At 41.5% G+C, this 24388-nt stretch overlaps 1 protein-coding gene across 1 annotated transcript in view; it reads right to left on the bottom strand.

Annotated features, from left to right (window-relative positions):
• Positions 1 to 24388, bottom strand: part of LOC124858913 (nuclear factor of activated T-cells, cytoplasmic 3-like) — a 63175-nt gene that overhangs the window by 6228 nt on the left and 32559 nt on the right. The window contains exons 5-9 of the mRNA XM_047351253.1: positions 14889 to 15088; positions 14092 to 14264; positions 11409 to 11549; positions 11260 to 11315; positions 9645 to 10311 (exon numbers count right to left, since the gene is read on the bottom strand). Coding sequence (XP_047207209.1) covers positions 9645 to 10311; positions 11260 to 11315; positions 11409 to 11549; positions 14092 to 14264; positions 14889 to 15088 — 1237 coding nt within the window. The remainder of the gene's footprint in view (positions 1 to 9644; positions 10312 to 11259; positions 11316 to 11408; positions 11550 to 14091; positions 14265 to 14888; positions 15089 to 24388) is intronic.

The raw sequence follows: 24388 nt of genomic DNA on the forward strand, positions 1-24388 counted from the left end.
ACTTAGTACCGGCAATGCAGACCAAACTCCTGTTCCACTTGTACAGAGACCAGATGGCCCCTAATAAAGGGCCCCTGATTTCATCACGCTGGACCATCCCCCACAGGGCACCATGATGGACACAGTCGAATGCCTTCTCAAACTCCCATGAACCCTCGAGTACCCTGTAGAGGATATAGAACTGGTCCAGTGCTCCACTGCCGGGAAGAAAACCACACTGCTCCTACTGAAGCAGAGGTTCGACTATCAGGCGGAATCTCCTCTCCAATACCCTGGCGTAGGCCTTACCCGGGAGGCTGAGGGGAGTGATCCCCGTGTAGTTGGAACATACCCTCTGCCAGTCCAGAGGCACTTTCCCCGACCGCCACGCAATGTTGAAGAGGCGTGTCAACCATGACAGCCCTACAACATCCAGAGATTGAGGTGCTCAGGACGAATCTCATCCACCCCCGAAGCCCTGCCCCTCGGAGCTTTTTAACCATCTCAGTGACTTCAGCCTGGGAGACGAAAGAGTCTAACCCCGAGTCCCCAGCCTCTGTTTCCACCAGGGAATGCGTGATGGCAGGACTAAGGAGATCCTCGAAGTACTCCTTCCACCGCCCGATAATGTCCCCAGTTGAGGTCAGCAGTCTCCCACCTCCGCTGTAAACAGTTTTGGCGAAGCACTGCTTCCCCCTCCTGAGGCGCCTGATGGTTTACCAGAATCGCTTCGAGACCAACCGGTAGTCCTTCTTCATGGCCTAACCGAACTCCTCCCAGGCCCAGGTTTTTGCCTCTGCCACAGCCTGGGCCACGGCACGCTTGGCCTCACGGTACCAGTCAAGCCGCCTCAGGAGTCCCACAAGCCAACCACAGCCGATAGGACTCCTTCTTCAGCTTGACAGCGTCCGCGACAGGCACTGCAGACCTTACGGCCGCAGCTACGGACAGCAGCATTGACAATAGATGCGGAGAACATGGTCCACTCGGACTCTATGTATCCAACATCCCCCGAAATCTGGTCAAAGCTCTCCCAGAGGTGGGAGTTGAATACGCCCCTGGCCGAGGACTTTGCCAACATTTCCCAGCAGACCCTCACTATGCGCTTGGGCATGCCAAGTCTGTCCGGCATTCTCCTCTTCCAGCGGATCCAACTCACTACCAGGCGGTGATCAGTGGACAGCTCAGCCACTCTCTTCAACCAGCAGAATAATGGATTCCCCGGGAGGGGCACTATCCAGCAACCCCGACAGGGACGCCAAGAAGGCCGGGCACGCCGCATTACCGCCCGGCCCATAGGCCAAAACGACAGTCAGACCTGTGCCCAACTCCAAATTTTTATCCAATTTGAATAAATAAATAACTGAATCTGACTGCACTGTTCAATTGTTAGGATTAATTGGAATGTATGTATCGGACTTTGTGAAGTGCCTTGAGACGACATGTGTTGTGAATTGGCACTATATAAATAAACTGAATTGAATTTAATATACAAGTTTAACTTTTTGAATGGAATTACTGAAATACATTTTTTCATTATATTCTAATTTATGACCAGTAGCTGTATATGGTTATCTAGGAAATGACATTTTATTCATAAGTATTTAATTTTCAGATGGATATGTCAGCAAGCCTGATTTCTAGGTTGCCGACCAGCCGTTATTACATAATTATTTAATACACTACCATGCTACATTCTGTCATATCAGCTCCTACCTGTTTTTTGTTTTTTTGCTGGTACTTGTCCATATGTTTAGACACAAAAATGTTTATTATATTTTGAAGATTTGGACAGTACAGTTTTGCAGTTTTTTTATTAAGTGGAGATTTATTTACTCACTGAAGACAGATGAACAGGCGTTCTATAGCAGGGATACAGTGCAGGCTAAGTCATCCCCCAACGTGGGACAGCAGGTCCTCAAATTGGACCCTGGATAGACGTAAGTACCGCTGAAAGCAACCGTGATTCATACGCTGCTCCTGGAGAAAGTGGTGGTACTCTCCAAACTGGTTCCATCTCTGGTGAACCCAGGGAAGTCGACGCCAGCGGCGTTGTTCAGCTTTCTATGAATAAAGTACCATGACTCGCTCCATGTTTAGTTGAAACCGCAATAGGAGCTCCTCCTATTTGATAACGCGGTGAAGCGAGTGGAGCCAATCATCTGGAACAATCATCAACAGGATTCCAGTGGATGATTGTTCCTGACAGTTTGGGTGAATCGTCTATCTTTGGTAAATATAGATTTTTAAATGTTATTTATAAAAGTAATGATTAAAAATATATCAAAGGTAGATGAATTAAAGAAAAATAAAAAAGGAATATCTTGAATTCTTCATGTGACCAGAAGCATCAAACAAGTATCATGGTCCTGCAGAGCAAACCAGCTGTAGATGACAGACCTGTTTAAAAGCTTTTGCCTGTGCTTCAGGGATGTTCACAGTGTTGGGTAAAGGCTGCTAAACTCCATCAAAAATCGGACCTAATGTGTTGACTCTGAAATATTTAAAGACTAAATAGATAGTAGACTGACCACAGGGCTCCGGTTTATACATTCCAGTAATGTTAATCCACACTGAACTTATATCATGTCTTTGCTTGTCGTGAAACTGAACCACTGAGGGGATGTGCAGAAGCATGCACTGACTTTTTTTAAAGAAAATCTAGAAATAATATCACCTACTAATTTTGTTCCACTTACTAAGAAATAATGAGAAACAACTCTCACTACCTGACAAATCAGGCATAAGGTTTCGTGTTTTATGTCAGTCATCAGGGTTTTATAAGCTTAATTATCAACAATTAAGTGAAACACGTCTTTGTGTGACATCATAGAAAGATCTGGAGCCAAGATATCAGAGAGAATTTTGGGCCTTTTCAAATCTTTTTCATCCTTAGGTACAATTTCCAGTAGGGTTGTTAAAAAAAATAAATAAATAAATAAATCGATATTTTCATATAATTGCTACTAAGAAGTATGTTGTTTTCATCTCCCCAAGTTGGCATACGATTTCATGCACAGCAGTGTTGCAGGCACACAGACTACCTTCCGTTGCAGAGGCTCACCTAAAGAATAACGGCTGAGAATCAAGACTGTGAGCTGTAGCTGGACTTTTAAAGCTTCATTATAATGGCAAATATTTTTTGTAAAAGCCTTAGCTACCCTCTTTAGCTGAAAAGTAAAAGCAAGCCCTGGATAAGCCCTGATGCTTGCTGTGCTACAAAATGGGGACAACATACCAGAGTAGCACTACAACTCTGGAGAAGCATCTCAAAGATCAATGCTCTGATGTTTAAGAAACATTGAAAGTGCTCAATAATTCTTTTCTATCTGTAAGAAAACCTTATGTCATCAAAAATGGTATGCTCCATCAGGTACAAAATGGGGAAGGGGTAAAATCACCACATTACCTTTCTGTTTAGTTGTAAAGGAATTACCGGTTGATGTCACCAATAAAATAAATAAACGTTAACTAATGGTGGATGCAGACTGAAGTTGTCCATTAGAAACCCACCATCCTGACTCTAGTTGATCAGCAAAAAAAAACAAAACAAAAAATTAAGAATATAAACTGGGCTGCTGCTAGATGCATGTGCAAGATGAGATCCAAGTTTACACTGTAAAAGGTTTATGTATGAACCGGATTGATGTTTACATAGTAAAAAAAAATATTTTCTCCAATTATTAAAAAACTTTAACAAGGTACAAAAATTCAATTACTAATATTACTACTTCAAGCAACACTTTGCGACAGAGCAGTTCTGTCCCTTCCGCGAGTTCTACCTCCTGAGATGAGGACATGAGTGAAGGAGCATGAGCCAGAAGATGGACAACACGCAGCAAAACTGGCTACAGTTCCTCAATGCACGGAAGGAGGATCCGGCGTAAACTCCATCGGCAGGAGTCACAGATCGCTTTACACATTCATCTTTCCTTCTTGTAGTCCGTGGTGACCAAGGGTGCACACTTGGAGGCACACGTAGAAATTGGTATTCATACATTCACATTTAAACATAACGACATAGGTTTGCACTCACTCGTGTAGTGTTGTCCGGCTGCCTGTGGTGGCTTGAGTAAAAGTGGGTGTAATGCTTCATTCTGTTTATAAAGGAAGTCAGTACTGTTCCACCAGAAAATTTTATGGTAGATTATTTTTAACTAAAGAAAACCAAGAGCTTCAGAATGAAAGCAAGAAGTTAATATTGATTTGCTTTTGGTGTGATTAATGTGGGCACTAAGACAAAGATAAGGAGTTGTAAATACTCTGTATATATCCGATTTTCCTTCTCATTTTTCCTGCTACTCTGCACTTCATTTTTGGGAGGTGTGTAAATAAAAATCTTAATCTTCAGATGCTTAATGATTGTTGGCTGATCTGATTGTGGGGTGGGGCTTAGGGTTTATAAGAAGAGCTTCTGGCTGTGCTGAAGTCAGTCGGGCCTGGTTACAGAGGAGGTAATGTTGATGGGCAGCACTAAGACAAAGATCCTTGGAAGCACAGAGCCACATTACAGCCTGTTCAGATAAAATCTACAACTGAACAGATCAGCCAGGACTTCCCAAGTAACCCCTCCCGGGAACCAAACCACCATCAACCGGGTAAGAACTTTGTTATTATTGCCAACAACCGGGCCACAAAGCCTCTGTGAGGTCACGGGTGCCTGTTATCCACCCCAACTTGAAGAGGGGGTCATTGGAACTGAAAACATTGGCCAACATTATCAGTGAATAACTGTTAATGGACAATATATAAACACTCTTTTGGACACTGATAGTTCCATGTCACTTAAACCAGAGTCTGGTACCAGTAGGCTAGATAGATTATGGAAGACAAGGGGACATTTTGTGTGTACATGGTAATAAATATACATACCCGAAAGCAGACTTAACTGTTGTTATTGATGAACAATCATATCTGTTGACATTTGGACGGGATTTACAGGTGCTTTTTGACTTGTTAAAAGAAAAACAGTCCAATCAGATGTGTTCTGATTAGGACATCAAATCACATATAAATGTGAATGTTGTTTCTTCTCCAGCGGTCACTAGAGCCCAGGCCGGTGTCCAACCATTACCAGACCTTAACAGTAGAAAGACACGGAGCCAATCCCTCAATCCCTCATACTGAGCATGCATGTAGCGACAATGGAGGAAAAACTCCCTTTTAACAGGAAGAAGCCTCCAGCAGAACCAGGCTCAGTGTGAGTGGCCATCTGCCACGACCGACTGGGGGTTTGAGAGAACAGAGCAGAGACACAAAAAGAACACAGAAGCACTGATCAAGAAGTACTTTCTATGGGAAGGAAAAGTTAATGTTAGTGGATGTAGCTCCTTTAGTAGTTTCATCTAGAAAGAAAGAACAGATAAACTTTGAGCCAGTTTTCAAGAATAGAGTCTGAAAGAGAGCACATATAATTAGTTACAGTAAAAGCTCAGTCAATTGCTATATCTAGGAGAGAGAAAAGGTTAAACACTAGAAGACAGGGCCAAGTGGATCATCTGTAGAAGGTGAGCATTAAGTTGTTGCCAGCAGAAGCTTGGACGATGCCCCTCTCCAGAAAGGTGTCACAGGTAGACACAGTCAGGCCAGGTGTAGCTTCTAGGAAGAGAAAAGAGAGCGAACATAAAGTTAAAAACTGAAATAACAGCAAATAATGCAAAATTGGAGAGTAGTGTGAGAATGTAGCGAAGAGGGTGAAAGTGCTCATTATGTCCTACAGCAGCCAAAGCCTACAGCAGCACAACTACAGAGATAGTTTCAGTTTCAGTTTTAAGTAAAATGGGTTGTTCCAGACATTAGAAGAACACAAGACATTTGTTAAACTAAATTGATAAACTGAATTGAATTGATTTAAATAGAACAGCCTACTTTGAATAAAAAGCTAGTTAAAGAGGGGAAATAATATAGATGTATGAAAAGATTTATTCAGCTAAAGTCTGCAAATGCTTTAGAATAAAAACTAAAACCCGATAAAGAAGAAGACTTTCATACAAATGGATAGAAGAATAGTCAAAAAGGCAAAGACTCAGCCAATGATCAGCTCTAGGGTGATCATAGAAGATATAGGCGCACACAGTCACAATTACACGTTCCCACGCTCATGCTTACACATAAATATACTCACACCCACACGCCCAATGTAAAGATATACAAGAATCAACACTGTACACTCATTCCCACTACCCATACACACATTATACTCCCAGGTCCAGGTAAAGATACCCCAGGGGGCAACTCCCTTCATTTCGGGTTGGAGACAGGCAGACTACCAGACTCAACAGTCCAGACTAGCGTCAGCATCGCCCGCCTCATCCCATACCCCCCCACCAACACACCACCAACCCCAAATAACATACTGGAGGCGTCCCGGTATGCCGGCCGCAAACATCACCTCCACATGGTATACCCTCGTTGCAAATGCCACAATGAGCCAGCCGGTGAGCCCCTCCAACAAAGCGAAGCCATAAAACCAATCACCACGTGCAGAACCAACAGAGTGCCCAGTCCCTGACGCCCCCTCGCAGTTGACTAATGATTTTTGTTATAGTTTTCGTCAACAACCCTTTATTTCATGACAAAAACAAGACGATAACTAGATAAAAACTCTAGATAGAATAAAAACTATAATGAAATAAGTTGACACTTTGGTCAACGAATAAAAATGAGACGTAAAGGTTGACAGAGACGACATCCAATCACAACTAATCTAGTTTTGAGGAAGGTATGGGCAAGTTGGGGAGAGATCCAATCATAAATACTTTAGCGCACAAGGAAAGGCGTGACAACTGGGTAACCTTTCAATCGGCGTTAAGTTAATCACAGTAGCACTTGTGCACAAATTTGATCTAAATCCCTGGAGGAAGAGAAAACCCAGTGAATATTTTTCACAATAGGAAATTTGGCATTGTCAGGGGGAAAGAGGAGAGTAGATGTATGGACACATTTCGCATTTGACGTAGATAAAAACAAGACGTTGGGTAAACCATGCGGGACGAAGATCTCCAGTGAAAATACGACTAAACGGCATCTACAGACAAGTCATAGAAATCTCTATGCAAAGGTAAGCGGTTTAAGGCAGACATTACTTCGTTAACAGCTATTGTGTTTTTACTATGCTTTAGTACTATACTTTCCTATGAAAAAAGTATACCACTGCTTTTCTGTTAAGTTAATGTTAGAGACAGGAAGGCTGTAGGTGGTAAAACATTTTTTTTAATTCCATTGTGTTATTCAAGGAAATTGGTGAAAAAATATTTACATATTACATGCCCCGCCCACCAGCCCGGCACTGGACCGCAGCCACAACTAGTCCAGCAGAACAACACGCCCCGCTAGAAAACCCACACAGAAGCCTACAAAAGGCAAACAGCCCACAGAGCCAAAATCCCCCCAAGAAGGCGAGACCACTACACCCTGAAAACAACTCCGGTCAGCCCACCTGCCAAAACCATGCAGACCCTCCAACCCCTCTTCCAAACGGATCCAGAACTGAGAATAGTCAGGAACCAAAACAAGAAACTGGTATCCGAACCGTAACCACCCAACCTCAGAAGCAAAAGTGCACCTACCCCAACATTTGGACAACTCCCAGAACAAGTAATACATCAGACACCCAGGCTGACTTCATCCCAATCTCGTCGTGCTATGGAAATTTCTCTCATGCTTCACAGTATCGCAACAAAACACAATAGAGCTGTCTTGTACAGCTTTTTGAGGAAAACAGACAAAAATGTTACTTACAATATGGCGGCGATGCTGTCAGTCTATTGGTGGTACAGTATATCTATGATACTGAAAGTCCCAAGCATGCCTCAAGGAATATTAAGGTCCCAGATGGGAGACATACAACTGCTGATATTCAAAGTCAACTTGAATGGCAGGCTGGGAACCAGGCTTATAGTCAGAGGTCAGGAGGACAGCTGGTGCAAACCAGCATAGCAACAACATAACCCATCAGCATAATTTACACCAGCAAACGGCTGACATCGATAATATTAGCTCAGATCACAAACATAAATAACCAATAGCAATACACATGCTTTAGGGGATGGCAAGAATAAATTCTGATATTAGGTAACAAAAAGAAATTTCATGAGCCAGAAAATATAATTATTTTAGACATGCTACTTTTCTAATCCAATCTCATATAGTTAATTCCTTTTCACTTGAAAGTAAAATTTTGATGAGAAGATTTATGAGGCAATCAGTCTCAACAGCAAGTGCCTTGAAGTATGACAAAATAAAGCAATCCATTCAGAAGGGAAACGACTTTTAAAAATCAAGTAAAAAGTATCAAATAAATTCTCTCAATGTAAATACAGCAATTGGATGGATGGATGGATGGGCACCTAAACATTGGAATAAGAGGAGCAGCTGCTTCCCCATTTTTAAAAGTAAAAAGCGAAGGTGCAAACTTCTGTTTCTGCTCCTTCATTTTTCTGCTCCATAGAAATCTGATCCTCCTTCGGCTGAGAGTTTGTTCAATCTAACTTGCCACATAAAACTTGCTTAAATGAAGTGAATCTCAATTAACTTTTTAAGTTTCATGACAACACTGCATCTCTAACTCAACATAAAAAATTACATTAACAGGTATTGCAGGTAGAGGCTGCAGCCAGCTGAGAGCTGTAACTAATCTGTACCAGAGCTGGGCTGCAGCAGCAAAATGTGAGGACATTCAGGTTACTGTTGCTCCTCACCACTCATAGAAACAGTCTCCAAGAGGCTGTTTCTGTAATAAATCTAGATATTAGTTCCTTATATGGGATTCTCAATCAGCAAATAATAAAGCAAAAAAGAATATATACATAGGCTGAAACTCCGGCACAAAAATAGGGGATCTTGGACTCCTGGTCCTACGCCTTTAAATCAGACACTCTGTATGGTCTGCAAGATCAGTGGTTTATTTACACTAGGCACACATACACTATATTGCCAAAAATATTGGGTCATACCACCAAATCAATGACATCTGGTGTTCCAATCACTTCCATTCCTGGAGGTGTATAAAGTTTGATGTGGAGAGAAACCTGACTGGCCTGCACAGAGTCCTGACCCCCACCTTCTAGAACACCGTTGGGTTGGGATGAATTAAAGCAGAGGCTGCCATCTAACTGAACAAACTCTTAAACCTTGTGGACGATGCTTACAGAATAGTTAAAGTTTCTATTGCTGGCAACAGTGGGTCCATGAACAAACTGGACCTTACAGATTAAGAATAGATTTTAATCAAAGTTCATGTACATGTAAAAGTAGACATATAATACTTTTGGCAATATAATGTACATTTGAAAGAAGATTTAGAGGAGGTTCTGACACAAAACGTTTTGATAGTGTGCACATGTAATCTCGTTGTAGGAAAGCCACTGTGTTGCTTCAGTTAGAACTAGACTGGTTAAGTTAAACCTATTGTTTACAGACAGCAGACTATTCAGGAAATGCCATGTACTGAAATCCCAGTACCAAGTGTGGTTTGGAAATTAAATTAAGAAACAAGCTGTGGACATTTGGAATCATAACACCCCCAAACTGTGATTTATGATTTTATTTTATACAAGAGAAATTGTAGTGTATGGTCAAGCTAGAGAAAATTTGGTAATATAAAACTTTAAATGCATTTTTAACAAATGTTATGGAGTTTACTAGTGTTTTAATTTGCTTCTTACCATCCTCCAGTGTGATTTCCTGGAATCCCAAGGGTCCAAGAATAGGCTGCTCCTCTGGCTCTTGCTCGACACTTGGCACCTCTCCCGAGTTGTGCAGCAACTCTATGTGAGAGTCCACAGAGCTTCTCAAAGTATTCTTGGGATTGCCAGATTGTTTCCTAGGCAGAACACCATCAGAGGCTTGATAAGGGGTATTTGAAATTTTAATGGGGGGAGAAGACACCTGTGCCTCAATTGTACCTATCTGAGCAGACATCAAACCTTGATTTGGAAGTGGACTCATGGTCTGACATGGTACTGAAGACACATAAGGAAACAATAATGATGATTGAAGGGAAGGAGTGAAAGCAGGAGGATCCTGTAGATGAGAGGAGATTTGGGAAGAAGGGGCATGGAGTGGGAGGTGGCATGGCTCATAAGCAACATCTGGCTTGAGCATGGCACCATGGGAGGGTGACAGGCTAGGCTCTGGACAGAAGATGAGCTCAGACCCCCAGTGCTCCTGTTTATTTGCAGAAGCAGCATCATGGCGACCTCTGATTACAGGCAGGTAAGTGAAGCTCTGCATCAGGCTTCTTCTTCTCTTTCCATTTGAGACATAGAACTGGACTTGGAGAGGAGACGTTGTCCTCTTAATATAAGGGGGGACCTCCACCACGATCCTCAACTAAACACAAAAACAAATGTGTTAAAATGCTGTGAGTTCCCAAGTCAGAAGACTTAATTGTTTTTTACTGTCATAAAGTAGTTGTTCAGCTGTGATAAATATAATGTTTACTCCAGATTTATGCTAAAAATCGAGTGTTCCTTTATGCCATTGAAGTTAGTAAGAATGTTGGTTGTAACATTTAAACAGCTGTCTGTTTAAATGTTATCGATTGTTTTTATGCTACCCTGAATAGAATGCTGTTGTGATGCACATTCAGAAGGCTTCTGCGTTTCAGTAAAAGTTTGATAAATATGAGAAAACATAATTCACAACCGGGAAAAACAGTTGTTGGAGAGAGCTAAGAACAGGTGGTTGTGAACAATAGGGATGGAAGAGGGGATGATGTTTGATCTGACTGTGTGCCAACAGTATGTGGCACTGCTGGAACCCTGTGTTCAACTGCATTTGTTGCAGGCAGGACTACAAACACAACTGCTGTAATCTCAAAGAAAATCTTAAAAGAAGACTTGCAGTATCCAACTGGTATGACTGGATTATAGTGACCCGCTTCTTTTGCTTGACACTGTTAGGGATGTGTGTATAATGTGAGGATTTATGAGATGTTTTTGCTGCACTCAGTGGTTGTCTGTGCTATGACCTGGGAGAGCAAGGGGAAGAAGAGCTGCCGAGCCATCACAAGGAACCTCTACGGTGGCAAATGTGTGACACTTTATATTTCCAACTCTGCACTATGAAGTGGAACAGTTTTGGACTGCGTATTGTAAACACAGTCAATTAACAATATGTGCTGCATTCATTAAATTGTGTTGTAATGGACAGGTATTACATGTTTATAAAAAAAGCATTTCATATATATTAAACAAACTCCTGTAAACGTTTCTATGTGCTATACCTGTAAATGCTCCTGCTAACAAAGCCATTCAAATAAATCACATTATTACTTACGTCATTACTTTTGTTAGACAGAACTCTGGCATCCACTTCCCAACGCAATCTTCCATCTAAGAGTTTGATGCATTTACAAATATGCGTTAACATACCTGAAAGAAGACCTGATCTAAACATGCTTGTTTATGAACACAAAAAGATCTTACCAGGCCCTTTTTCAATGAAAACAACTCTAGACTCAGCAGACATGTTGGATCCAGTGATGAGCAGCTCTTCTCCTCCATCCACAAAACAGCAAGCTGGAGAGAAGCTCTCCACCTGAGGAAGCTCCTGGCCTGATCGCTGGGCTGGAAAACAGCTTTGTTTAAGAATCCAAATGTTCCTTTGCTTCCTTATCCTTCAACCCTAACACTTCAATCAGCACCAAGAGAAATGTCTGCTTTTGAACATCTGCATGAATATACTAAACATCCTCCAATGTTACCTAACACATTCCTTACTTATTATGGAAAGTATACTAGTGAAACTGAAATATTCCTTAAACCAAAATGTTCATGCTTTTGAAGCCCAATATTTATATACATTGTATAAACATAACCCTATTTTTCTCAAGGTCTGACATTAGACAAAACTTCTTGTTTTCAATAACTAAGGATTACCAAAAGTCATTTTACTTGGTAAATGTAAATAAATATCTATTAAAAAATAGCATTTTTTTAATAGATATTTTTTGTTAGAGACATTTCATTAGTATTGGTAGAAATATGTGAGTCAGATATTTTAGGTATTCTTCCACAAGCTCCTCATAATAGTTTTCTGGAACATTGGGCCATCTTCCATGTGAGAACTGCCCACAAATTTTCTATGAGACTGAGATCAATGATTTGTGATTACTGCTTCAAAATATTGATATGGTTGTCCTTAAGCCACTTTGTTATGAATTTAGTATGCTTAGGGTCGTTAACCATTTGAAAGACACATTTGCACCCAAGCTTTAACTTCCTTCCTGATGTCTTGGGATGGTGATTCAATACTTTCACATATTGTTATTTCCTTTTTATCCACTTTGTGAAGACCACCAGTCCTTCCTGTGACAAAAAACCCATACAACATAATACTGTCATCTCCTTACATTTAAAGTTGTGATGGTGCTCTCGGGTCTAAAACCTTCCCTCTTGTTTCTTGAAATGGGACAAGGCTCATTATAGTCATGTACTTTTTGTTTCATCAGACCACAGGACATTTTAAAATTAAATTAAGGGCTTTGTTCCTGAGAGCACTTGACCTGCACGTTTGGAAGGATGGGCTCCCCAAGTAGCCTTTTAGCTCATGTTGGTACAAGAATTTTTACTGGGAATAATGTCACTCTTTTACAAGCATCAATCAGCATCTTCGCAAGGTCTTTTCTTTTTGTCCTAGGGTTGATTGACACATTTCATACAAAACTGCATTCATCTCTGGGATATAAACCTTTCCTTCACTCCAATGCCATGTGTCACCCAAGGAAGCTGTGTGTTTTAGGTGCCCTGTAAAATCCACTGCTCAAAAAGAAATTTTTAATTCAATATCAACTCAGTTTATTCATATTATGCCAATTCAGAACACACACTTTATAAAGTCAATTCAATGGAATCATACAGATTTCAAGTCGGATACATACATTCCAATTAATACTAACTATCAAACAGTGCAGTCAGACTCAGTTTATTATTCAAATTGGTTAAACAATTTTTGTATCTAAGGAAACCCAGCAGATTGCATTGAATCAGTGACTTGCAGCATTCACTCCTCCTGGATGAGCATGTAGCGACAGTGGACAGTTGCTTGTGTTGACTTTGCAGCAATTTCTCATACTGAGCATGCATGTAGCGACAGTGGAGAGGAAAACTCCCTTTTAACAGGAAGAAACCTCCAGCAGAACCAGGCTCAGTGTGAGCGGCCATCTGCCACGACTGACTGGGGGTTTGAGAGAACAGAGCAGAGACACAAAAAGAACACAGAAGCACTGATCCAGGAGTACTTTCTATGGGAACGAAAAGTAAAACATTAATGGTTGTAGCTCCTTTAGTGGCTTCATCTAGGAGAGAAAGGGAGCTAAGCAGATGAACTCTGAGCCAGTTTTCAAGTCTAGAGTAAGAAAGAGAGCCATACAGTTAGTCCCAGTAGAAGCTAAGCCAGTAGCTATGTCTAGGAGAGAGAGGGTTAAACACCTAAAGAAATGGCCAAGTGTATTATCTGTAGAAGCTGAGCATTTAGTTGTTGGTAGTAGCAGCTTGGTTGATGCCTCCCTTCCCGAAGGTGCCACAGCTGAACACAGAGCCAGGTCAGATGTAGTTTACAGAAAGGGAAAAAACAGTGAGAGAACATGAGCTAAAAGCTGAAATAATAGCAAATAACACAAAATTGTAGAGTAGTATGAGAATGTATAAGAGAGAGTGAAAGTGCTTTTAAATCTTGCAGTTTAAATTTCTCAATGACTCTGGATTAGGGCCTCTGTGGGTTGATAATGTTCATTCTCATCTAATGATGTGGCATCATTTTGTTCCCAACACATTACCCATTCCATATCAGTATGCAAATCCAGGATGATTTTTTCCCCCAATTGAGATCTGATGTATTTTTAAAGTGTTCCTTTTCTGAACAGTGTACATCAATAGGCTTTGCATCATTTAACAAAATTTTTGCTAATTACTAATCAAACAAATCATCATCATCTGGCTTGTCCCAAATTGTTTAAACCTGGTATAAACTTCTGGATTCGAAGAAACTGACCCAAAACTGAAAATATTTGATTTGATTTAATGTCAGATGTTAAAAACAAAAGATTATGGATTGTGGTATACAATTTATCTAAATACTTGGTTTCAACTGTAACTGTAATCCACTTACAACACTCCACAGGAATGGATGCTGTCTGTAGCCACAACATCTGGCCGTCCTGCTGAGGCAAAGCGACTCGAAATACAAATTGGACTCTTGTGTTCTTCCGGCCAATATTCGTCTCGCCTTTCTTTAGCTCGATGTCGGCATTCCGCAGCTTAAGGATGCCAGCACAGTCAATGCTATGTAAAAAAAAAAGAAATACAAAAGGTTTAATGTTTCTAAACCTAATATAGTTTTCTAATTTCAAGGCATCCCACTGACTTCCTGTAGAAAATGAGAAAGGTTTGGGCCTGTACATTGAGCTTTTCTGGATTTTAAACAAACATACATTTAGGTAATGGAACCCACATTCGTGATGACTGCAAACAGTAGGCAAGTTATAAAATGTAAGAGAAAATTAGACAAACATGTACAATAAGATGGTGAGAAAAATATATATCTAACCAGTTTATTTCTGTACGATACACATTAAAACTCCTAAATGTCAGTTTAACTCTGAACTCCCCAACAAACTCTTGCACAACTCTGATACCTGTGGAGATGTGCTGCCATTAATTTCTGCTGCTACAACTCCTACAATTATACAGATGTCCTTTATTTAAACTGACATAGTGGCTAAGAGTTAACAACTACTGCTCATAATCATCTAAGTGAATGTTTACAACAGATCAGATTAACAGCATACAAGAGTGCAGGGATTTCTCCAATACATTTTCGTGCAGAAATATGTTTTTAGGTTTCAGGCTGACTTAAAAAAATTAAAAGGACACCAAATCTTAGTGTGTTGTGGTTGGCTCTGGTACCTTGCCGACATGTCGCTTTCTGGTAGCAAAGGGACCTCCAAGACTTTGGTGCCATACATCATTTTCTCCTGGCAGATAGTGGTAACTGTCTTTCCTGTCACCATGTGGACCTGGTAGAATGGGTGAGGGCGGAGGCATTTGTCATCTGCAGTGCCAATGAACACCAGCAGTCGGACTGGCTGCTTACTGTATCCATTCAACTGAGAGAAACAGAGAGTAAATAACATCTGATAAATAACTGCCAAACAATAATGTCTGCATGAACCACAAAAGAATGCATTATTGATGTTTTTTTAGAGATTTTATTCAACCCTAATCCTAACCTTACAGAACTGGTAATTATAAAAGCTTGATGTGTAACTCAATTGTTCCAAAACTCTCTGAACAGGATAAGTGTTTTTAAATTGCTTCAGGAAATCATACTGAAGGATATCCTAAACCAAAAACCTTGAAAAGAAATCATAAAAACAGTGGTTGAAGAAAGATCAGTGAGCTGAAAATGCCCTTTGTGCTGCTCCAGGTTTTACCAAAGTTGAAACGGTAAAAACATGAAGTAGAGCTGTACACATCTGCCGCTCTGCCTGCAGTGCCCGGCGTTCAAACGAAGAGGCGTTCATGAGTGGCAGTCACTTCTTTGAGAACTTGAAATGATTTATGCTGTTTATTATCTGAGGAAATTGAAGCAAACACAGCCTATGATAGTAGTATTAAACAAAACATGGAACTTTTCATTTTTTTAAGGTGTTTGTTCTAGTGATTTTCATTAGCAGTCTTTAGACAGGAAATTGACAGAGAGAAAGGGCAGGACTAATAGCCTCTGTATAAGGGAGGCACACTCTACCTCTACATCACATGCTGCCCTGAACCTGTGATTATTTTAAGCAGGCAATCTTTTGGTACTGGTTGCAAAAGTAAGACAGTATTTTTGCCTTTAGCCTTGGGTTTGGTGACTGCTCAAAGTAGGCACTGAAACTGTTGAGTTGTTATGCATACACTGGTGTTCTTTGCTGGTACATGTCCCTTCCAATGTGACTATTATGCCTTCTTCTACACCTACAATTTCACGTTTTATGGTTAGGGCTCATACTATAACCATAAAAATTTTTCCAATTTTGTTGTTACTGGAGTTTCCAGGTTATTTTTCAGCTATCGCAGAGACAATCTCAGGAAGCTGAAGTTCAGTGTCACTTTTAACCTTTTTCTCAGACCAAAATACAGTAAAGCTGAAATAACACAGAGGGTGTCTTTAATTTATAATATATGACTTTGGGGAAATCAATGGGGATGATGGTGTTGCAGGAAATAGTGAGGTGGCTCAATCTGACCAACCTGTCAGACCAGGAGAAGAAGGACAATGTGGACATGCAGATTGTACCGGACGGCATCTTCGGTTTCGCTTTAGCCTCTATGTAACAACGGTGTAAGGCAAAGAAGAAAAAGGAGAAGCTACTCCGAATCTCCCTACCCAGGAAGGCAGAACCTCCTCCTCAGTTGACCCCAAGGCCGACCTATGCCCCGACTACGCTGCGGTCCCTCTCCCTTCAAGATCCCCAGGTGGCCAAAACCACAGCCCCCTCCAGTTGTCCAGCCTGGCCAGGGAGGCAGACAGGGTTGACCTGAAAAGGCTTAGACACCGTCGGTAGCTGCTCCTCCTGGTCCAGGCCTCCAGTCATTAGGCCAGGAATAAGAAGAGGGCGACCTGACGGCCCGGCCCTTCACCAGCTCTGCACACCTGGACAGAGAGTATGTGTCCCTTCGACACTCCACTCTAGTGCGTTCCCTCCACCTGAAGGATGAGGAAGCTGGACAGCTGACTCTGTCCCACCTACGAGTCACATAATCACACACACATGTTCAGAAACAAAATTAAACATCTTCCTCTGTGGCATCCAGACCTAAGGTTGAGGGCACAGATAAAAACATCAAAGAAAAGAAAAACGAAGCAGGCCAGTCTCATCACTGCTCTTTCTGGGGTTAGCACTGGACTTAGCACTGGACACGGTGGGATCCTGCCTTGCTTCATTCCACCAGCTAAGTTCAGTCCCTTTCATGCCGTGCTTTCAGTTGTTGGGATTGACGGCTTATTTCAACCATCAGGGAGGGCTGTGTTCCCTTTGGTTGCACTCTCTAGCACACAAACTGATCATATGGGGCAGCAGACAGCTCCTGTCGCTCAGAGCTACAAATATAGTCGGAGCTCTGAAACGTAGGGCGTATATGCTGTCCAGGGGTACTGCGTTACACGGAGAGTGAACTCTGCATCCAGCCATAGTGGAACAGCTGCTTCGGGCGGGCAATAGTGGACCTGTTTGCCTCTGCTCAATATCCGCTGTTCTACTGGATGCACAATCAGGAAGCGCTACTAGGGCTGTACGTGGCCTCCTGGCCCCACATTCTTCTGTATGCCTATCCTCCCTGGGTCTGATTGCACCCACTAGTCAGAGTGAGGGAGCACTGCTACTAGCTAGTCCTGATAGCTCCAAACTGGACAGTAATGCACTGGTTGACAGATATATCAGCTCCTGAGGAGATAACCATGGTAACTCCCACTACAGGAGGTCATGCTGTCTCAGGTAGGGGGGACAGTCTTTCACCAACACCCAGAGCCTATGGGCCTGAGTGGTATAATATAAACACAGCAAGGCTCCCTCATAATGTTATACACACTTGTATGACTAAGTGGATTGTATTTGAGGAGTGGTGTTCTGACAGGGGACTCCTGTCCTTTCAATGTCCTGTCGGGGAGATTTTGTCCTTTCTGCAGGAGCTGATTAACACAAGAAAGGCATTATCCTCGATATTAGGTAAACCTGGCTGCCATCTCGGCATGCCATGCACGCTTTGAGGAAAAATGGCCACCAAACATCATTGGGTTTGCCGTTTTATGAACGGAGCATGCAGGCTTCTTCCGGTTTCCAGGTCCCTGGCTCTCTCATGAGACCTGGCAGTGGTGTTGGAGGGCCTTGCCAGCCCCCTATATGGCAAGGCAAGTTTATTTATATAGCACATTTCAGTAGCAAGACAATTCAAAGTGCTGTATACAAAATAAAAATGTATATGGAAAAAGAGACATAAAAAAGTACATTACAGTGGCATAAAGGTAATTAAATACACTGCTCAAAAAATAAAGGGAAGACTCAAATAACACTTCCACTTCTCTTCTCAAAGACAATGGCGCTTCTATCAGTGTTGACAGTCTAATTCTTGCAAACACACTCAGACTTATATATATATTCACACCCTCAAGATTCCACCGTACCCTTGCTAAATCTTTACTTATGTGTGTGTTGCTTACCCCTGCTGAGGTTTTTTTGTACTATTTCACTCTATTCTGCTAAGAATAGAGTCTGAAATATGATTTTTTTCCCCTCCTATCTTACTTTACCTAAATTTGTGATTTGATTACTTTTCATAGATTTTGATTTCTCAGAAGGATTACCAGCAAAAGCCAATTATGATTAGTATTTCATTACTTTTTCATAGATTTTTAGTTTTATCAGAAGGATTACCAGCGAAAACCAAATATTATTAGTAATTTGGACTTTAGCTGCTCTTACAGCAATGACCCAGCTTTCTTAATTAGGCCACAATGGACTGTTATTACTTAGTTCAACTTGGGTACCAGTAAAAGCAATATATTATTAGCACCTGAAAATCTGGATTAAAGCTGTTTTGTACCAGTGACTCAGCATCCCTAGTTAGAATTCAATGGAATGATGAGACTATCAATATTATCATCTTCCTTTAGGATAAGATGCTTTATTATTAAGACTGGCTTGGAACCAATTTCTACCAGTAAACTTGGAAGGATGATTAATTATTATTACTCCCAAGGATTATAAGTGTCATTTGATTTGTTTTTCTGTGTTTATTTTCTTTGTGATTGTTCTTCCTCATGTAAATCGCTTTGAATGTCTTGTTACTGAAAAGCGCTATATAAATAAACTTACCTTACCTTACAAAATTAAAGTGGAAAAACACACTACAGGCTGATCCAACTTTGATTTAATGTCCTTAAAAAAAGTTAAAATGAGGCTCAGTATTTTGTGTGGCCTCCACATGTCTGTATGACCTCCCTACAACACCTGGGCATGCTCCTGATGAGACGGCGGAAGGTCTCCTGAGGGATCTCCCCTCTCAGACCTGGACTGAAGCATCCGCCAACTCCTGGACAGTCCGTGGTGCAATGTGACATTGGTGGATGGAGCGAGACATTATGTCCCAGATGTGCTCAATCAGATTCAAGTCTGGGGCCCTCCAAATAAATGCCACCTCACACCATTACTGACCCACTGCCAAACCGCTGAAGGATGTTGCAGGCAGCATATTGCTCTCCACGGTGTCTCCAGACTCTGTCAAGTCTGTCACATGTGCTCGGTGTGAACCTGTTTTCATCTGTGAAGAGCACAGGGCGCCAGTGGCGAATTTGCCAATCCTGGTGTTCTCTGGCAAATGCCAAGCGTTCTGCACGGTGTTGGGCTGTGAGCACAACCCCCATTTGTGGACGTCGGGCCCTCATACCATCCTCATGGAGTCGGTTTCTAACCATTTGTGCAGACACATGCACATTTGTGGCCTGCTGGAGGTCATTTTGCAGGGCTCTGGCAGTGCTCCTCCTGTTCCTCCTTGCACAAAGGCGGAGGTAGTGGTCCTGCTGCTGGGTTGTTGCCCTCCTACGGCCTCCTCCACGTCTCCTGGTGTACTGGCCTGTCTCCTGGTAGCGTCTCCAGGCTCTGGACACTACGCTGACAGACACAGCAAACCTTCTTGCCACAGCTCGCATTGATGTGCCATCCTGGATGAGCTGCACTAACTGAGCCACTTGTGTGGGTTGTAGAGTCCGTCTCATGCTACCACGAGTGTGAAAGCACCACCAACATTCAAAAGTGACCAAAACATCAGACAGAAAGCATAGGTACTGAGAAGCGGTCTGTGGTCCCGACCTGCAGAACCACTCCTTTATTGAGTGTCTTGCTAATCGCCAATGATTTCCCCCTGTTGTCTATTCCATTTGCACAACAGCATGTGAAATTGATTGTCATCAGTGTTGCTTCCTAAGTGGACAGTTTGATTTCACAGAAGTTTGATTTAATTGGAGTTATATTGTGTTGTTTAAGTGTTCTCTTTGTTCATTACACTGCTGAAAAAATAAACACAAATAATTAAAGAGAAAATGATAAGATAATAAAAAAGACAAAAGTGAAAAATTATGGATAAGAAAATAAAAGGAAATTTGGACTGAAAACGTAACTAATAATGTTTAGACGGCCCAGTCAAAGGCCACTCTAAACAAATAAGTTTTTTAATCTTGATTTAAAGCAACTTAGGGTTTCAGCACTTTTACAGTTTTCTTGGGAGTTTATTCCAGATTAGTGGAGCATAAGAACTAAAAGCTCCTTCTCCATGTTTGGTTCTGGTTCTGCAGAGTAGATTTGAGCCAGAAGACCTGAGAGGTCTGGGTGGTTGATACACTGACAACAAGTGTGTAATGTATTTTGGTGCTAAGCCATTTCGTGATTTATAGACTAAAAGAAGTATTTTAAAGTCTATTCTCTGAGCTACAGGGAGCCAGTGTAGGGACTGTAGAACCGGGCTGATGTGCTCCACTTTCTTAATTCTAGTGAGGACACGGGCAGCAGTGTTTTGGATCAACTGCAGCTGTCTGATCAACCTTTTAGGCAGCCCTGTGAAGACACAGTTGCAGTAATCAATTCTACTAAAGATGAACGCATGAATTAGTTTTTCAAGGTCCTGCTGAGACATTAGTCCTTTAATCCTGGAGATGTTCTTTAGGTGATAGAAGGCCGACCTTGTTACTGTCTTTATGTGCCTCTGAAGGTTCAGGTCTGAGTCCATCACTACACCCAGGTATCGAGCCTGACTGGTGGTTTCTAGCTGTATTAACTGAAGCTGTATGCTAACTATTAAACACTTCTTTTGGTCCAAAGAAATTAATACTTCAGTTCAGCTGAAGAAAAGTTTGGCCCATCCATGCATTGATTTCTTCTAAGCATTTACCAAGCACTTGAATGGGTTCATGGTCACCTGGTGACATCGTAATGTATAGCTGTGTGTCGTCTGCATAGTAATGATAACGTATATTGTTGTTTATTAAAATCTGAGTTAGGGGGAGCATGTAGATATTGAATAGAAGGGGCCCTAAGATGGACCCTGGTGGAATGCCACGTGATTTTTTTGGTCATTGATGTAAAGTTACCTACTGACACTAAAACGTCCCTGTGCTTATAATAGGATTTAACCCAATTGAGTGCTGTACCAGAAAGGCCGACCCAGTTTTCCAGGTGCTCTAATAAAATGGAGTGATCAACAGTGTTGAATGCTGCACTAAGGTCCAATAATACCAGCACTGTGGTTCTTCCACAGTCTGCATTTATACGGATGTCATTGAACACCTTGACAAGAGCAGTTTCTGTACTGTGGTGAGTACGGAAGCCTGACTGGAAGACATCGAAGCGGTTGGTCGTTGTTAGGAAGTTGTTTAACTGCTGAAACACAGCTTTTTCGATAATCTTACTGATGAAGGGGAGGTTTGATATAGGCCTGTAGTTCTGTAGAAGCAGCTTGTCCAAGTTGCTCTTTTTCAATAGAGGTTTGATAATTGCTGTTTTTAGGGCCTGAGGGAAAACACCTGACAAAAGGGACGTGTTTATTATTTGTATTAAATCAGATGTTATTACGGGCAAAACTTTCTGAAGGAAAGCTGTGGGTAAAACATCAAGACAGCAGGAAGAAGAGCTTAGTTGGTGTATGATTTCTTCAAAATTTTTGTAGTAGTTCTAGTTGGAGACAACATTGGTACTGGAGTTGATGTGGATGTGCTGACTGGCCCTCTGATCTTTTGGGTTTTTTCAGTGAAGAAGTTAGCAAATTCATTGCAGGCCCTGGTAGAGTGGAGTTCAGATGCTACAGTTACAGGAGGTTTTGTTAACCTGTCGACTGTGGCAAATAAGGCACGAGCATTGTTAATGTTTTTGCTGATGATCTCATAGATGATTCTCTCGCATTTTTCAGTTGTAAGTTATATCTGTGGAGTCTCGCTTTGTAGATGTTATAGTGAACTTGGAGTCCAGTCTTTCGCCACCTGTGTTCAGCTTTTCGAAACTTTCTCTTTTCACTTCTGACTGGTGGAGCACTTCTCCACGGAGACTAGGGAATGACTTGAGCCTTTGGAGGAGGCTGATCTCAAGCACTTGTCCCTCAAGACAGTGCTGCTGTTGGACTTGGCGTCTGCTAAATATGTTAGTGATGTGCATGCTCTCTCAGTGAGACCCTCCTGCATCAAGTTTGGTCTTTGCCTTGGTCTCCTTGCAGCTCAACCCAGCTATTGTGCCTAAAGTGGGCTTATTGTCTTCAATTACTTTTTTATCCTTTTCTCTGTCGCTTTTTTCCTGCCCAGAGGGACGACGGTTGAACCAGCTTTGTCCGGTCTGGGCTATGCAGACCTACTTGGACAGGACTGCTAGCTTCTGGAGAAGCAACCAGCTCAATGTGTCCTGGGCGAAGCCTTATATGGGCAATCCCATCACAAAATAGTGGCTCTACCACCGGATTGTGGGAGTGACGGGTAGACAGGTAGATTCCTCAGAGTAAGTGCCCATTTCCCTTCCTCTTTTGGATTTTTCATACCTGTAGATGGATTATGACCATTGTTCCTGCATTCTTGGATCAACTACTCATGGTTGTTTATTCCTGAACAACATCGGGCCTGTCGAAGTAGCGTCATCTATAGCAATCTCTGCCCTTTTTCCTGTCCTTGTGCCCCAGACGTCAAGACCTACACCCTTCAAATGGTCTTATAGAATACCAGATCGATATCAAATAAGACACTGGTTTTAAATGATTTCTTTAAATTACATCAGCTGGATTTTATGTTTCTGACTGAATCCTGGCTTTAAGATGGTGAGTCTGTTGTTTCCCCCAGATTGTTCTTTCTTCAGCTTCCCTCGCTTCTCTAGTAGGATGGAGGTCTAGCTGCCAATACTTTTTGCACCCAAAAGCATTCTCCAGCTTTGAACTTCAGCTCATTGAGTTGCACCTAAGCAGTCCTGTGCTGTGTGTGCTTATTTATCGCCCTTTGAAGTTCAATAGGGATTTTATCCAGGACTTTTCTGATTTCATGGCTGGAACGGTACTTAGGTGTGACCAACTGCTGTCCTTGGTGATTTTAATATTCATGTTTGTTGTAAATCTAAACCTCTGATCAAGGACTTTTTGAGTGTTTTAGACTCTTTAAAGCAGTGGGTAAATCTCCCCACTCATGAAAAAGGACACACACGCTGTCCCTTGCTTGGATGTGTGCATCTCAGAAATAAGCGATTTCAGTGTCTCTGATCATTTTCCTGTGCACTTTACCATATTGCTGCACTGCCCTGTTGATAAGCAGTGCACTCTAGAATGAAAAAGACGAGCACTTAATGCCTCCTTAGTGCTTCAATTTGCTGCGTTATTCCTTGATTCTGGGATTTATAGTGCAACCAGTGAAAGCATAAGGGACCTATCTGTTTAATCTCCACCTGCACTGATATTTTGATCTCTATAGCACCATTAATGGCTGTGCCAAGCAGACGTGAATGCAGATACACTGAAGGAGATGGAAAAAGTCTAGACTGCATGTTTCCCTACTATCACTGAGAATGTTTTCTCTCATTATCAGGAGGCTATAGATTGCAAAGAGATTGTTCGTGTCAAATTTTATATTCTCAAACAGCAATAAGCCACAGGTTCTTTTTAATGTTTTAATTCATATTGTTAATCCATTTAAAAATGTTGGTCTCATACCAACAGAAAAGATGTGTAATGACTTTTGGCATTTTTATCAACAGTTTTCAAATCTGCTTGTTACCTGCAGATTGGACTACTGCTATGCCGTTTACTTTGGCTTGGAACAGTCCTCTATTCACCGCCTCCAGTTAGGACAAAATGCTGCAGCTCGTTTACTGACTGGTACGCAAAGAAATGAGTACATTGCCCCAGCGCTGGTTTCCTTTCACTGGCTTCCTAAAAATTTTACTCTTCGTTTTTAAATTTTGCCTACTCATACCTATCTGAGCTGCTCTCTATGCATGCTCTGAAAAGAACTATGAGGCCTACGACTCAATTAATACTATTTATTCCCTGGTCTAAACTTATTTCTTGAGGAGACAGAACCTTTGCTGTGGCAGGTCCTAGACTCCGGATTAGCCTCCCTCTTAATATAAAATCTCCACAAACTCAAGAGCATTTTAACTCACTTTTGAAGAGTTTTGAAATGGTTTTTGGTACACGATGACCTAAATGTTTAGTTTTATAGCTGTAATTTTAAAAGTTTTCTTTTATTTTATTATTTGTTATGTCCTTTATCGCTCTAGCTGCTTTGTTAATTTTAGCAGCAGTTTTGTGAGTCATTTTGCTTTTTCTATTTATGTGTTTGATTTTTACTTATTCTATTTTTATTTGTGATGTTTTTCTTTTAACACTTATCTATTTTTGTATGTAAAGCA

Source organism: Girardinichthys multiradiatus, chromosome 2 (assembly GCF_021462225.1).
Source record: "Girardinichthys multiradiatus isolate DD_20200921_A chromosome 2, DD_fGirMul_XY1, whole genome shotgun sequence".
Taxonomy (NCBI): Eukaryota; Metazoa; Chordata; class Actinopteri; order Cyprinodontiformes; family Goodeidae; genus Girardinichthys; species Girardinichthys multiradiatus.